At 38.6% G+C, this 17,418-nt stretch overlaps 1 protein-coding gene across 2 annotated transcripts in view; it reads left to right on the top strand.

Moving 5' to 3' along the window:
- Positions 1-7,170: 7,170 nt before the first annotated feature.
- The window catches only part of Dsor1 (mitogen-activated protein kinase kinase 1), a 52,692-nt gene continuing 42,444 nt past the window's right edge, over positions 7,171-17,418 (top strand). Inside the window, exons 1-2 of one of the 2 annotated variants that reach the window (XM_076185282.1) lie at positions 7,171-7,391; positions 13,295-13,439. In XM_076185282.1, the coding sequence (XP_076041397.1) occupies positions 7,309-7,391; positions 13,295-13,439 (228 nt within the window). In that variant the 5' untranslated portion in view covers positions 7,171-7,308. The remainder of the gene's footprint in view (positions 7,392-13,294; positions 13,440-17,418) is intronic. The other variant, XR_012966401.1, reaches the window with a different exon arrangement.

The raw sequence follows: 17,418 nt of genomic DNA, 5'->3' as shown, positions 1-17,418 counted from the left end.
TTAAGTTGAAGAAATGAAAATACAGAAGTGAGGGAAGAGCTCAATCTTTTAAGATCATTAGGTGGAAGAAAAGCTTCAGGATTTGATGGGATCGCAAATTGGATATTCAAAGAATATAGGGAACAGCTGGCAGACGAGATTTATGTATGTGTTATGTGTTAATTAAATAATGATAATATTACAATATTGGAAAAGGACTAATGTAGTACCAGTACAAAGTTGTAAGGAGACACCTGTAATGTATTATCTCTAATAGATAATGAAATTTGTGAAAGGATTGTGAAAGAACAAGGGGTCAGATATCTTTAAGAGATGAACATTTTGAGGCAGTAATTTTGGTTTTAGATCTGAAGGGTCGTGTGTTTCGAACCCATTCATTTTTCATTTAGAGTGATTGAATTGCTGTAAGAGAGGGAGGGTTATGTGTGTACCTCGATCTAGAGGTACACCCACATATTGACTAAAAGGTGAACTAGTTGAGTGGATGAAAGATTTTGTGAAGGAAAGGAACGTGAGGACAGTAATAAAGGATAAGATGTCAGGAAAGAGAGAAGTGATCAACGGAGTTCCATAATGTACACCTATAATGTTTCTTGTTTATATCAACGACATTATGGAGGGTACAACAAGCCATGTTAACATGTTTGCAGATTATGCAAAGTTCACGACAAGTGTGAAGGATGATGAGGGCTGTCACCTATTGCAAAAATATTTTGAGATTGTATTTGCATGGAACCAAAAATGGAAATTTAATCACAATACCAGAAAATGCAAACCAATGGAAATGTGCAATAGCTCAAAAACACCATCTTTAGACCATTCCTTAGAAAACGAATCTATTACTAAAAAAAAAAAAAAATGTGAATGTTAATAAAAGACATTCTGTCACCTGACAGACATATCAGTTAGATTGTGGATGAGACATATAGTCTGCTGTAGAAGATTAAAATGGCTATATGGATGAAGAAATTAAAAACAAAAATCGCAGAATCGCTCATCCTTCCAAGATATGTGTCAGTGATATGGTCTTTACATAGAGTGAAAGATACAATGGCAGCAATCAAACCAGTTCCCAGCCCGGCAGATAAGCCACACGAAAGTAAAAATATTGGATCTGACAACACTGAAAGATCAAAGAGAAAGAGGTGACTTGATTTTAGTGTTCATGCCATTGAAGGGAATAGACTACGTTGATAACACAGAGATTCGCCCCTTCGCCCAAGCTATAGTTTACCTGGAAGAGATTTTGAAAATGAGTTAGGAAGGAAAAAATTTGAATAATAATGGGGAATATCTTAATTACAGCATTGCAGAAGATATTATTTTCATTTCAGAAACTTGCAAGGTATGCTGAGTGATTTGAGCGAGGAGTCTCAAAGTAGATTTGAAGATAAGAAAAAAAACAAAGTAAAATCCATTGTAAAACATTCATAATCGATGGTGATAATCTCGAAGTTGAAGAATATAACCGTTTAGGTCAAACATTAAAACTGAAGATCATGAAGATGAAATAAAAAAGGAGTATTATAATGGGCTAGAAAATAGTGTGTAAAGAGCGGTTTTCTACCTATATGAATAAAACACAAAATGTACAATCAATGTATAATGTAAGCTTAAGCTATGATCTAGAGAAATTAGACTTGAAAATGACTAGGGGATGAAGACAAAATTTAGAATGACTCAAATTGGAAGGAAGAGTTAATGCTGGGGATGAAGAAACAGGAAGAGGAGAAGCTGGATAAAAGAGGATGATGGAGCAAATCATATCACGGAGGCAATTAAATAGTTAAAGTGTAAATGGATAGGGAAGTTAGCAGGAGGATAGGAAATAGAATGTACCGTATTTCGGGCCGCGAAACGAAAGGCGTGGGAGATGAAAACCAGGCAGGTGGACAGACGATATAGAGAATTTTGAAGGAGTATTGTGGCAGATGATGCAGTCGTGTGACTCCTAGGTGTGTTTGGGAGAGACCTTTATTCGACAGTGCACTGATAATGGCTGGTTGATTGATGATAACCTTTACAACCCCATTATCGTTCTTGCGTACATTACACACTTTTATCTAGCCTACAGATCGTACGAAGACCAGATAAATTGTGATTGTTCTGACTATATATATATATATACACATATATACATATATACACATATATACATATATATATACATATACATAAATATACATATACATATACATATATATACATATACATATATACATATACATAAATATACATATACATATACATATATATACATACATACATATATATACATATATATATAAACACATATATATACATATATATATATATATATATATATATATATATACATACATACATATACCAAGGCTTTTTTTCCCTTACAAGGGGGGTAGCCAAAAAGAAAAAGGCATAAAATCATTCCCACACATTACATCCCTGAATACACTCCACATCCCTCCACCCTCCCTCTTATCTTAGCACCTCCTGAAAGACGGGTCATCCCTGCACCTTGTCCACTGCCCTGGGTCAGAAGCAGTGTCGCAAGACACACCACATCCACAGCAAGGCCGCTTCATTAAATCGGCGACCCCCCCTCTCCGTCCCCCCATTGCATAAAATGAGAGGATGGGGAGAAATCCCTTCGGGCTGCGTCAAATTTTGCTCACACATACTACCTCACCCCCCATCCACCCGCCCATTCCACCTCATGCAATCACAACATCATCCATATACAACCATTCTCCATTCACCCCTGTCTTCTGTCCTCTCCCGTCCTTCCTCAACAGACATTCCCCTCTTCCCCAAAGCCCCCTTCACCCCATCCATCCACCTCATCCTAGGACGTCCCCTCACGTTCACTCCCTCCACATCTGCCTTCCATACCTCTTTTACTAGTCTTTCTTCACTCATTCTTTCCATGTGTCCAAACCATCCTAATATTCTTTCATCAACCCTATCTCCCAGCTCCTTTTCCACCCCTGTTCTCCTCCTCACCTCCTCATTTCTCACTCTATCTAGCCTAGTAACCCCCATCATACTTCTCAGACACCTCATCTCAAACGCATTCAAACTCCTTCTCTCTTCTTCTCTTATGTTCCATGTTTCTGCCCCATACAGTGCTGTTGGCACAATCACTCCTTCATACAGTCTCCTCTTAGCATCCATTCCCAAATGTCTATTCCTCATTACACTCTTTAATCCACCAAGGCATTTACTCGCTTCTCTCAATCTACATTCTACCTCCACTTTTACTCCACCTTTCCCTGCCACATTTGCACCCAAGTATCTAAAACTATCCACTTCCTCCAGTCGCTCTCCCTTAATGCTCACTTCCAGTCTACTGCCACTTTCACCCCTTGTACATCTCATCACCTTACTTTTACCCACATTTATCTTTAGCTTTCTTCTATCACATACTCTCCCAAACTCTGCCACCAACTTCCTCAATCCCTCCTCCGATCCTGCCACAAGCGCAGTGTCGTCCGCAAACAACAGCTGACTCACCTCCCACTTTTCTCCATTTTCTTTAACCATCTCCAATCCCTGACCCACTACCCTTTCATTTACCTCTCGCACCACCCCATCCATGTATAAGTTGAACAGCCAGGGCGACATAACGCATCCTTGACGAAGTCCCACCTTTACCTCAAACCACTCACTCTCTCCATTTCCAATCCTGACACAAGCTCTACTATTCTCATAAAAACTCTTGACAGCTCCTAGAAGCTTTCCTCCTATCCCGTATATCTGCATAACCTCCCACAGTGCCTTCCTGTCTACCCTATCATAAGCCTTTTCCAGATCCATAAAAGCCCAAAACACATCCTTCCCCTTTCCTATAGCTTTCTCACATATCTGTCTTACCACAAAGATCTGATCTACACAACCTCTACCTGTCCTAAATTCACACTGTTCCTCACCAATTACTCCTTCTGTTCCTCTCCTAATCCTCTCAATCAAGATCCTCCCATAAGCCTTCCCAACTACACTCAACAAGCTAATCCCTCTGAAACAACTACACTCACACTTGTCCCCTTTTCCCTTGTAAAGAGGAACTATACAGGCACTCCTCCAGTCCTCCGACACTCTACCCTCTCTCCAACAAACATTAAATAACCTCACCAACCAGTCCACCATCACTGTACCTCCCTTTTTCAGACATTCCGCATGGCATCCATCCAGACCAGGTGCCTTACCTGCTTTCATCATCTTAACAACTGCCTCCACCTCATCCTTCCTTATTTCTCCTCCATTCTCCTCATTCATCACTCTCATTTTCTTCGCACTTCCCACTGCAGCAATCTTTCCTTCCCTATCCTCCTTCACATTTAGCAACTCCCTAAAATATTCTGCCCATCTTCCCCTTACTGCCTTCTCTTCCATTATCATCTCTCCATCTGCACCTTTTACCTTTTCTTCTCTACTTGATTCGCCTCCTCTTCCTCTCTTAATTTCTTTCCAAAACATATTTTTATTACTTTCAAAATAAATATATATATATATGTATATATATATATATATATATATATATATATATATATGTATATATATATATTTATATATATATATATATATATATATATATATATATTCGTAAATAGCTGGAGTCCAGGAACCATTATTATGGGAGAAAGCATACGAACGTCGAGTCCAGCGTATGCTTTCTCCCATAATATATATATATGTATATATATATACATATATACATATATATATATATATATATATATATATATATATATATATATATATACACACACACACACACACACATACATATTGGCAAACTGTAAACACCAGACTCAATTGAAGGGTTTATTTGCCCAACGTTTCGATTCCCGTCTAGGAATCGTCTTCAGGGGGTATAAGAGTTACAAGATTGTGAACTTATAAATCGTCAAAATAGTAAGCCTGGGAAAGGTTCACCCTCTCAATCACATATACAAAGCATACCTCTTTACAATATTAAGTACACTACAATTGAAATGAAATATTGGTACCAAATAAAATAAAATTGAATACAAATGAAAAATTACATGGCTGTGAGCATAAAACAAGTGTAGCAAAAACATCAATACGTAACAATAACGTAGGAACATCAGAACAGTGATGCAAATGGAAGTGGACCAAATGTCCGCATTAAATTGTCAAAAACAAACGACTAAATTACAATTAGACTAAAATACACTACGATTGAAATAAAATATTATTTGTCTGGCTGTAAATTAATCGTTTGTTCTTGAACTTCATTTTGGACATTTGGTCCACATCCATTTGCGTCTCTGTCCTAAGTTCTGATGTTTTTGCGTTAGTGTTACGTTTGAGGCTTTTTTGCTACACATGTTTTATGTTCACAGCCGTGTAACTTGCTTTATTTCTATTTTGTATTTGTATTTTTTGTACAAATATTTCATTTCAATTGTAGTGCATTTTTGTCTGATTGCAATTTAGTCGTTTGTTCTTGACACTTCATTTCGGACATTTGGTCCACCTCCATTTGCATCTCTGTTCTGATGTTCCTATGTTAGTGTTACGTATTCTTTTACTACACTTGTTTTATGTTCACATCCATGTAGTTTTCATTTGTATTTTATTTCATTTTATTTGGTACCAATATTTAATTTCAATTGTAGTATACAGTGTACTTAACATTGTAAGGAGGTATGCTTTGTACATGTGATTGAGAGGGTGAACCTTTCCCAGGTTGACCATTTTGACGATTTATAAGGAGTTCACAATCTTGTAGCCATTATACCCCTTGAAGACAGTTCCTGGACGGGAATCGAAACGTCGGGTATATAAACTCTTCAATTGAGTCTGGTGTTTACAGTTTTTCCAGCCCAAGCTCTCAGCCCAGTTCTCCCGAGTCACGACCACCAACAAGCCCCTTAATCGCTCGCAAATCGCCCGGTGGCAATAGCCCTCTTTTATACGCTACTATCTTTTCATTTTCCTGCAGACATTCTTCCCCTCCCACAAAACCCGATCCCGCGCAAGCGAGGTGGTCTTTCCTTGGAATCCAGAATCCAGACAGTTTTCCAATATGGATCCCAGACTCCAAATCTTCACTTCTCTCTCTCTCTCACACACACATTCTTTAGGCATGTAGAACTGAGAAAAGCATTGAAATAATTGACGAAGTAAATATGTTAGTATGAGACGAAAGAATAACAATTGGAAACTTAAGAAATATTTCGAAAGACAATAAGAAATGTAGTTTTCTGTGCAATGCATTAAATAGTGGAATGAATCAAAATAAATAGTTCAGGTGGAGTGGGCACCAAGTTCAAAGCAATAATAACCACTAATATGTCGAGAAGGGGGAGGGAGGAAAGAAAAAATTGAAACTACAATTATGGAATTGAATGTGACCTTCTTACGAATTATTTTCGGCAACAGGTTTCCCTACTGCATTGCTGAACAACATACATTAATATCCAATGTATTTAGTAAGTAACAAAGGGGAAAAATGATTAGTAAAAATTGTTACAAAACCTTGGCGTTAAAAGATTGAAAACATAATTACTTAGTGTCTCTTTTGCTCATTTCATTATCAGTTTGATAGCAAGGAGTGATTCCGCTTGAGTACTGATGTTTGCCTGTTGTAATAATTATACTAAAAAATTGTCTTATCTTCATCTTATCTGTTTAGTTCGACGTTCTCACTTTCTGTAATTCCTTGTTCGTTTACTGTTCCTAATCCATAAAATTATTTTGTCAAAATTTCATCCTTTGATGTTTACGGCTGCTAAAAGGTGAAAAGCCATCTCGATTAACCCTTTGATTTTATGTTTTATACTGGTAGCCACACAAGTTAATTTATTCGCCTGAGGAGAGTCTCCAGCAATCAAAAAGTAAAATACTGCGTGAAACCATTTGCTGAAGAGGGGGTGGGGATCTGCTATTCAAATTTGGCGCTACATTTTGGACATCTAGTGCGTTCAAGTTTTATTTTTCTTGTCATATATAAGCTTCTGGAAAATTCTATTTAGATTACTAGATAAATTTCAGGACCAATAATCATGGGTGTCATATTTTAAAAAATTCATGGGTGTATGGACAATCACAGAAGACATTATCGTACTTTTTCACGTTTAAGAACAGAAGATTAGAGCTTCCAATTGGACGGGAGTTATTCCAATAGCCAATCAGCGTCGTTATTTACATTTTGGTAGAGTTACTGTTCGCGATCGCGAATCCTGCACCCACGTAATCACTGGTCGAGAAGTAAGGGTGCTTCTATCTGGAGTAGTGACGATTGACGGGATTTGTTGATCACAATCAATAATTGAGGCTTGTTTCGCGTTCAGTTCGCTGGAGATGTCTAAGAACAAACTTAACCTCAAGCTTCCACCAGGATCCATTGAACAGAGTAACGAAAATGACAATCATGTGGGATCAGAGTAAGTGAATTATGGCAAAAGAAATTAATTTGGTAGAATTCGGTGTTTACTGAAGCTGTCAACAAATGCCGCTGCTGTCACAGCGGCTGCTGTTACCATACAATGTTACTGAAAACGTTTATCCTAGCTCTGGGGAAATTACCACCTCATTCCAACAAAGCTTATTCATATACCCAAGGGATTTCAGTGTCAGTTGGTTCATTTTATATATATATTTATGGAACATGTTACAAATGATTAGAAGTGATCTTGCTTGTTATCTCGTTTAATTTAATTTATGATATATTTTCAAATGATGACTTCAAAATTAATTTAGGCACAATTATGAAGTAGTAAATGACAAGGGAAATGGATGTATAAGTTGCAGTATAGCAAGTGGTTGTTGAATTACACATAGGCAGTGTCTAGCCTTTGACAACTTTGATTTCCTGTTTTGCCATTACAGCACTTCCATCACTTCCTCCTTTTGAGTTAAAGGGTTTTCTAGAGTTCAAAGGCAGTCAAGCTGGCCTGTTCACTGTTGAAATAATTTTGTATGTCTTGGTATTCTTTCTTGTGAGTCTGTGTCCTAATATTTACCTGGATGTACTAGTAACTGTAGAGGAAAGGAGCAATGCTTGTGGAATTCCATCTCCTACTCTCTAGTTTATTATACCTAGTGTCAAATTCATGTGTGGTTCCAACTCTTTAATTTCCAGTTATCATATTTTAATTGGATTGATGTATTGTTCCAGCTTAAGCTATATCACCTAAGCTATTCCAAGTATTTGTGCATCCACATGGGAAACCATATTTCTTCACATTCTTTAGGCGTGTAGTCATTATTAATTTCTTCTCATGACCTCTTAAAGCCCCCCTATCTCTTGTTGAGATATCTTCCATCTGTGTAATCTGTCCCTTCTAGTGACCTGAATGCTAATCATATTACCTCTTTCTCTTCAATCTTTCAAACTTTGCCAGTCCAGTCTTTTTAGATTCCTATTTGGTTAACTGTCAGGATGGGAACCTGTTTTGTTGCCGCTCTTTGTATTCTCTTGATCTTGCTTATCCTTCACTCTGTGTAGGGACAGAAGTATATTCTAATCTTGGAGGTATCAGGATTTCTATGAGTTTTTTCATTATCTCTTCATCCATAGAGTGAAAAGCCACTTTATTCTTCAGCAGTGAACATCCCAAATCTTTCTCTTCTTTTGCTTTTGTGATGGATTCAATTCCCAAGGAATAGTTTAAAAATGTACTTTTGCATCTATTGCTAATTTCCAATACTTTTTAATTTTTGGTATTTAAATTAATTTTCCATTCTTGGCATCATGTGAAAATAGTGTCCAGATCTTTTTGCAATGGCTTGCAGATCTGATCTTCTTGTTCACTTTTTTCATGATTTTTGCATCATGTGTGAACATGTTGGCCTAGCTTTTACCATCCATCATATTATTGACCGAGATAAATATTTTGGAGTTGATACTGAAGCTTATGGAAGCAGTGTAGTAGGTATGTATATTTAGACCAATACAGCAACTTTCATCTTGGGGGCATCTATAAATAATTATCACAAGTTATTAGTTTTCAAGAAAATTGTATATTTTATGTGTGCCACTAGAATTTGCTAATCTTCCAGGTTAGGTAAAATGCACCCACACTGGGTAGGGGTGGGGTGGGTGATTTGGAGGCAAAGCCTCTGGGTGGGCAATACATATCCCACTAGTAGGGGTGTGTCCTTGCCTCCCCACCCCCTGATTGTGCCTCACTATAGGTTTAGGGGGCAAAGCCCTCTGGCAAGGTAATGTGCATCCTATAGTGGCCTGCTGGTTTGGTTATAAGCACCCCACTAAGGATTCCAGTGTCCAGAGAGCTTCCTCTCCACCCCTACCCCTACCCTACCCTGTTTGAGTGAGGGTGGGAGGGCATGTAACTGTGATATTAGATGTTCAGAGGTAGGAGTCAGGGAGCAAAGGAGAGCTAGGGAAAGGATTTTGAAGACTGCTATTAGCTGTACATATACATCAACACATACATACGTGCATTCTGGTAATTGGAAAGTAAAAGGCACCCCATGAGCATTGTTTTTTTCCTGTATACTACAATTATGTAAATTCATACAGCAACCAAAGAACCTCTTCCCCCTTATTAGGGAGGTGACCAGCCCATCACCTATTCAGTACCATGTGTTCAGTACCATTATCTTAACTCCTTGTAGATGATGGTTGATCCCTACCTCCTGCCCACTGTTTGGGTTTTTGACCTAAGCAATGCAGCAAGACCCACAGCATGGCCTAATAGCTGAAGCTTGTTTACTCCCGCCACTTTTTTACATGGCAACCCTCCCCCCTTCCCATTTGGCCACTCCCAAACAGATTTGAGAAAACCAGGAGAAATCCCCTTGGCTTGTGTCAATTTATCATCCATTCACACCTATCTTTTGCCTTATCCCTTTCCTGCTCAAGAGACATTCCCTATTTACCCAAGGCCCCCATCATCTCATCCATCCATCCCAATCCCCACAAATTCACTCCATCCAAAGGTGCCTTTTATTTTATTTTATTCATTTATTTTTATTATCATTATTTTTTGTGTATTTTTATTATCATTATCATTATTTTATTTGTTTATTTTTATTTGTCCCTCTTCATTAATTTTTGCTATATGCCTGAACTAACCCAGTATTCTTTGATTAGTTGTTGGTATGAATTCCTGGAATATTAAGGTTCATTGGAGGGCAAATAGTTCAGCTATTAGCACAGTACACCCATCTCTTGATTTAATGGGCAATCAAAGGGGGAGCATTGGTCCAATAGATCCTACAAATTTACTGTAAGTTAATGTCAGACTTACCAAGGATTGTGAAGGTAGGTTCTTGATTGCCATCTTTGTATAGTGGGGGACTGAAATTTATTTTAAATCACTGTATTTTGTTAGTTGCCTCTGAAATCTGTTTAATGGGCTCTGTAAAATTGAGGGCTGAGTATATGTATTTAGAATATCTGCTAAGTTCAGCATATGAAGTAGAGATATGTAGGTGACAGTGGAGGAGGATGGGAAAGAGGATGTGGAACCATCATTGTATAATTAGAAGTGGTGGTGATGTTGGTGGGTGATGAGCTCAAGGATCAGTTGGAGTCATGGGAGTTGCAGTTGTTTTTTATCATATGGAAAGCCAGTTATACCATAATAGTAGAGAGGGTGGAGAAAGTGATGGTAGGATGAAGTATGGGAGGAAGGCTTGGACTTAAAAAGGTGATCAAAAGTGGGTGGACCAGGAGTGGATATGGGGTTAGAGGCTTATGTGATGTTCATAGTGAATGGACGAGTTGGTGGATGTGATTAAATTTAGTGGAGGATGGTGATACTGTGTTTATTTTGGCTCCATCAGTTCCCTTTGACTTGTGCAGTAAGCTTTGTTTATATCAGCGACCCTGTCCATTGGAGACAGTTTTGACTTCATTTTGGCAGTTGGAGGAGAAAAACAAAGAGTAGAAACCCAGTCCCCTGCTCCATCCAATTTAGTTACCCTCCACAACATACATAGAAATTGGTGACAGCATCCTCATCCCCTATCAAGTAGGTTGTAGACAGGAAGGACAATAATAGTTAAAAAAAAAATAACAGCTCATCATTCCTCTGTGAGTAGAGATTTTTCTCTAATACAGATGAATAATGTGTGGCTCTGGTCTGTATGGATGTCCCAAATGAAGTATATAGCATAGTCTACATATAACTACCCAGTCTTTGCCCTAGTAACCCATTGTTCTTTTTTAAAGTGCTTTACCACAGCTTTGATTGCTGATGAAATTGACATTGTCTCCAATTGACAAGTCAATTAAAATGCACAAGACAAAGAAGCTGCTGCACATATCAAATAGAAAGGATGGCAAAATAGCAGAAAAATGTGGAATTGTTGAACAGCTAGAAATATATATAAAGGGCAGTAACTAAAATTATCCCTAGCCTAGTTGACTGTTGAAGGAAATCATAGACAAGATGGGATTGTCTACTTGGGAAGAAAGAAGAGAAAGAGGCACAACATTTCTCTGAACTTCAGTCACATTCACTCCACCTTTTCACATAATGGGGGTTTACTGGCAACTGCCTCCTTCCTCCCACTTGTATAAGCCAATGACAGAGAAACAGCTCTACACTAATACAGCACAGATAACTGTCCAAATTTCTTCCTGGCAAGATCTACAGAAGGACCCAAGAACCATGGCCAGCTGATGCAAGGTTGCAGGTCAATGAAACTCAAGGCAACATTAATTATTATATCATGTCATCCAATCCCACCACTTTCAGATTTGCCAGTTCATCCTCTAGTTGCTTTCACCAATTTGTATACATACTTTTCTCCACTTATTCCTCATATCCTTACTTCCCAGAAATTGCAGTTCAACTTTCATATCTTTGCACACATTTCACAGCTTTTAAAAGTATTCATTCCATCTTTCTGCATCATCTTTCTTTGTTAAGTGTTCATGTATCATTTATCCTATTCTCCATCCTCTCCTTTGATTTCTCACATCATTCATCTATTGATTTGTGTCCCATGGGCTTTTCCCATCTTCAAGGGAGGTAGCAAAGTCAAGACTTATACCACTCCCACCCATTCCACACCCATCCACCACCCTTTCCTCCCTCTCATCTTAGCTTTTCATGGATGATGGGTCATCTCTCTGTCCTGCCCACTGCCATGGGTCAGAAGCAATGCAGCAAGACACCACATCCACTGCAAGTCTGCTTCACTTAATTGGCAATCTCCCCCACCCCTCTGTCCCCTGATGCAGAAAAATAGAAGACAGGGAGAAATTCCTTCAGACTGCAATGAAATATTTTTCATACATAACTACTCCCAAATTCCCCCCATCCACCCCCTCCCTTCCTTGCATCGTAGCCATTCACCACTCATCTTTATCTCCTGCCTTCTTCCTTTCTTGCTCAACAGACATCCCCCTCTTACAAAGGATTATAAAAGAAGAGCATTCCAACAAGAGACCTTTTGGTTCATAACTAGGTCAGACACAAAAAAAATAAATGAATAATTATGAAAAATAAACATATCATGAATGATAGATAAACAGATAATAATAACTTATAATAGATGATAAATTAAATCTATTTCCTGACAGTTTGAGTCCATTTTTTCTTGTCTGATTTGCATTCATTGTGAAAATATTGTCACTTGATGTTGCCAATTCCCTTTAGAATCTTAATGATTTGTATCAAATCCCCCCTGAGTATGCTTTTTTAAGGAAAATACATTCATATGTTGTAGCTGATTTTCTTGCTCAGTGCCCCTTTCACCCATCCATCCATCTCATCCTTGGTTGTCCTCTCATTTTCACTCCATCCACCTCTGCCTTCCACACCTCTTTTACTAATCTCTCTTCACTCATTCTTTCCATGTGTCCAAACCATCCCAATACTCTTTCATCAACCCTATCTGCCATCTCCTTTTCCAGCCCCTCTCTCCTTCTCACTCTACCAACCATGTAACCCCTACCATACATCTGAGATATTTCATCTCAAACACATTAAAATTTTTCCTCTTTAACCTCTTATAAATTCCATGTCTACCCCCATAAAGTGTTATTGGCACAAGCACCCCTTCATATAATTTCTTTGCATCCATTCATCTGCTTCTAGATTAGTTTTTCTTTTTTCAAAACGGACGAGTAATGGATATCACTATGCCAAAGGGATTGAGGTCAGTGATCTCTTTACTACTGTGATGACCCTCAGCTGAATGAAATCTGGCATAAGCAAGATTATGCGAAGACTAACACCATGATAAAAAGAAACAAGAATTTGCCATGGCATAATTAATTTACTTATTTATTTAATTAGTTATTTACTTGCTTATTTGTTAACTTGTTTATTTTTGACAATACTACAGTGATTCTATTCATTTTCAGTACTCCACAGCGTAAAGCAAGCACAGGAGCAACAGCCAGTCTGGGGTCAATGTCATTGGAATCATTATTGAAATGTATCCAAGAACTGGACATGGATGACACACAGCGTCGACGGATGGAGACATTCCTCGTGCAAAAACAAAAGGTAAGGTCAAACAATTCACCGAATTTATGAAGCGGCCTTGCTGTGGATGTGCTGTGTCTTGTGACACTGCTTCTGACCCAGGGCAGTGGACAAGATGCAGGGATGACCCGTCATCCAGGAGGTGCCAAGATAAGAGGGAGGGAGGAGAGTGGAATATGTAGGGAATGGAATGGGTGGGAGTGGAATATGTAGGGAATGGAATGGGTGGGAGTTGATTCTATGACTTTTTCTTTTTGGCTACCCCCTGTGTATGTATTGTTTTCTCCTTAGCAATGAAGGTTCTGGATGACATTTTCTTCCAATACAAGCCTGTCTTGTTATAGTTTATCACCTGTTTGGCACTGTAGCCACACTCTTCATTGTATTTTTATAGTGTTGCTATGAATGCTGCAGCAGCAGGCTCATCAGAACTTGCTGCCTCACCAGTTATATTGATGTTGTGAATGGCTGCTTGGGCTTTAAAACTGTCGAACCAACCCTTACTAGTACTGAAAGCTAACCCATCCTTAACTTCATATCCCTTCTTATGTAGATCATTATAAATTCGAGAGGGCTTTTGTTTTCACAAGGGAGGTAGGAAGAGAATTGCTGTGGTGAGACAGATCATCAATCCACAGCCTTAAGAGTCTCTTCATTTCCTCCATTATTGGTTCCCTCTGCCTCATCAGCATCTTTGCCATTAATGTAGAAGCTGTTTCACCAGCTTTCTTTACACTGTCTCCTTGTTTGATTATTGTGGAGACAGTTGATTTGGGCAACTGCATGATTCTGGCGATGGAGTTAACCCCTTCACCTCCCTCATGGCGTATAACAATTTCAAAATTTTTCTCCAGTGATGAACTTTTCCTTGGCCTTTTGTGCTTTATCTCACCAGTAGTAGTTGTTGCAGGCCACTTGGAAGCCATCACATTATGTATTACTCTTGTAAAAGCAACAGTGAATGTGAAATAGTAGCACAAAACACACACTGAATAAAAGGAATATGAATAAAAGGAATAAACACAACTGAATGAGGAGCGGGGATGAATTTCGATGAGTGGCTGATGGAGTGTAGGTGGTGCTGCAATCTCGGTGTGTTTGTTTATGGTTTGGGGATCATATAATCGAGTGCCTACATTGAAAAACAAGCGAGTGGTATCAATTCAAAAGGATCATATAAATGTAATATCTGATATCAAACCATCAAATAGCAAGGGAAACCCGTACTCCCAAATGGATGATGAACAAGCTGAAAAATGAGATCAGAATGAAAAGAGGATTTTATGCCAGAATAAAAAAGGGGAAACACACTTTAGATCCAAATATAATGGCATAGCAAGACTGGTTAAAAAGAACACGTGCACAAAGAAATGTAACTAAAAAATTAAGGTTGCTAGACAAGAGAGATCCAACCCTAAAGGCTTCTTTCATCTCTACAGAACATAAAATAAGGAAAGGATAAGCCCAATTAAAAACAACAAAAGTATCATGATAGAATTGGAGGAAGAAATGAGTAAGGCATTTAACAAATATTTTCTCTCAGTGTTTACTAAGGAGTTGTTAGGTATCTGACTATGATCCAATTTTCAGTGGGGATGAAGAAAGTAGACTATGTAATATCAGCAATAGTAAAGTAGAAGTAGTCAAACAGATTGAAAGACTTTAAGCTACAAAATCCACGGGTCCAGAAGAAAATTTTCTGAGTGCTTAAAGAGTGTAAATTTGAAATCTGTGACCAGTTAACAGAAATATTTAATGTCGGTAGACACTGGTTGTGTGCCTATTGCTTGGGGGCAGGCAACCATTGTTCCTGTTTTCAGAAAAGGAGATAAATCATCTATATGCAACTTCAGGCCAATCCGTTTGACATCAATTACAGGTAAAATGCTTGAATCAAAAATAGCTAATAGAATCAGATATCACATCAAGAGAAATAATTTGATTCATGACTCACATCATGGTTTCTCCAAGGGTAAGTTATGTGTGACCAATCTTCTATAACAATGATAGTTATGATGTTATTTACCTTGACTTTAACAAAGCATTCGACAAGGTGCCCCATCAGAGACTACTAAATAAAGTCAAAGCCCATGGCATAGGAGGAAAAGTGTTTAAACGGATTAGAGCTTGGATCAGTGACAGAAAACTGTGGGTCGCCATAAATGGTGTAAAAGCCAAATGGGGGAGTGTTCCTAGTGGAGTTTCCCAGGGGTCTATTTTGGGTCCCTTATTGTTCATTATGTGCATAAACAACTTGGACAATGGGATTGATAGTAATGTTATAAATTTGTGGATGACACTTAAATAGGATGCCTAATTAGGTTAGGAAAAAATGCTGAGATTCTACAGAAAGATCTTAACAAATTGGAATGGCAAATGGACTTCAATATCTCAAAGTGCAACATGTTAAATGTGGGGCTACACAACCCCGAAAGGAGATATAGCTTAGATAACATGTTTTTAGAGGAAACTGAATGCGAAAGAGACTTGGGAGTTCTAGTGAGTCCTGACATTAAATTCAGGAAGTAGTGCATGAGTGCAGGATGATCTAGTAGAGGTGTTTAAGTGGATCAAAGGCTTTAACAAGGGTGACACAAGCATATTAAGACAACAGGGCAGGACTCGCAGTAATGGATTAAACTGGACAAATTTAAATTTAAGAAGAAAATAGGCAAGAATTGGTTTACTAATAGGGTGGTCAACAAATGGACAGACTTAGTAACCATGTAGTGAGCATTGAAACTATCAGTTGTTTTAAGAAACGGTTAGACAACTTTATAGATAGGGATGACAGGTAGTAATGGACATGGAATTGCCTAGTATAGGCCTTATGGTCTCTTGCAGTATACTTCATTCATATGTTATGTTTGTACTGCCATCTTCCATTATCATCTCTTCATCTGCATCTTATACCTTTTCTTCTCAACTTGATTCACTTCCCCTTCCTCGCATAATTTCCTTCCAAAACATCTTTTGGTTATTCAAAAAAATCTTTGTCATACTCTTACCACATTTTACATCTGCTCTCCTCTTTGCCTCCTTTATCTCATGCTTTTACTTTTTTTTCCCTTGTACCTCTCATATGTGTCTTGAAAGAGAGTTGATGATAGCAAATACAGTGTTTAGGAAGACCTTTACTTTTCTTAGGAATCTCCCCTGTGGGGCTACAGGTAGCAGGACTCCTAGTCCCATCCCCCATCCCATTTTTTGTCGCCTCTTCCGACTCAAGTGGGAAGACTTGGTGGCAGCATTCTTTTCCCCTACCACAGGGTAGGCAAAAAAAGGAAATAAATATTCAGAGAAATGGTAATGGACAGTAACAAGGGGTTGGGGGACAGCATAATGGAGGGACAGTTGTAGTATAATAAAAGTGTCATCATTTCTCTATGAACAGAGTCTTCCTCTATCACAGACAAAATGATGTGTGGCTCTGGTCCGTAGGGGCACCCCATATAGACCCTAAAGTATCAACTGCATGCTACTTTGCCCCAAAAGCATGCAGCCAATACCCCAGACACTGCTTCTGACCCAGGGCATTGGACAAGATGCAGGGATAACCCGTCATCTAGGAGGTGCCAAGATAAGAGGGAGGGAAGAGGGTAGAGAGGAGTGGAGTATGTAGGGTATGAAGTGAGTGGGAGTGGTTTTCTATGCCCTTTTTTTGGGGCGGGGGGCTACCTCCCATGTAAAGGGGAAAAACGCCTTTGGTATATGTATGTACCTCTCATATGATTCATCCTATTTTGTAACCAATCTGTGAAAACTTGTTTCTTCTCTTTTACAACATTCTTTGCTTCACCCATCCCTTCCTTCTAATCCCTCCCATCCTTGTTCTACACACCATCTTTGCACACCTTGTGACTCCCTCCTTGAAACATCCCCATTCCTCCTTCACTCCCTCCCACTTCTCTCTCAGCTTCTTCTTGTACTCCTTTTCGTTCTCATTTAAGCAGTTTACTCTAAGCACTTCCATACATTCTGTCCTTTTTCTCTTTCTCCA

Source organism: Oratosquilla oratoria, chromosome 5 (assembly GCF_046742065.1).
Source record: "Oratosquilla oratoria isolate Oo_2021 chromosome 5, ASM4674206v1, whole genome shotgun sequence".
NCBI lineage: Eukaryota > Metazoa > Arthropoda > Malacostraca > Stomatopoda > Squillidae > Oratosquilla > Oratosquilla oratoria.
Note: the sequence above shows the minus strand (reverse complement) of the source record. Positions and strands in the feature narration are given on the sequence as shown.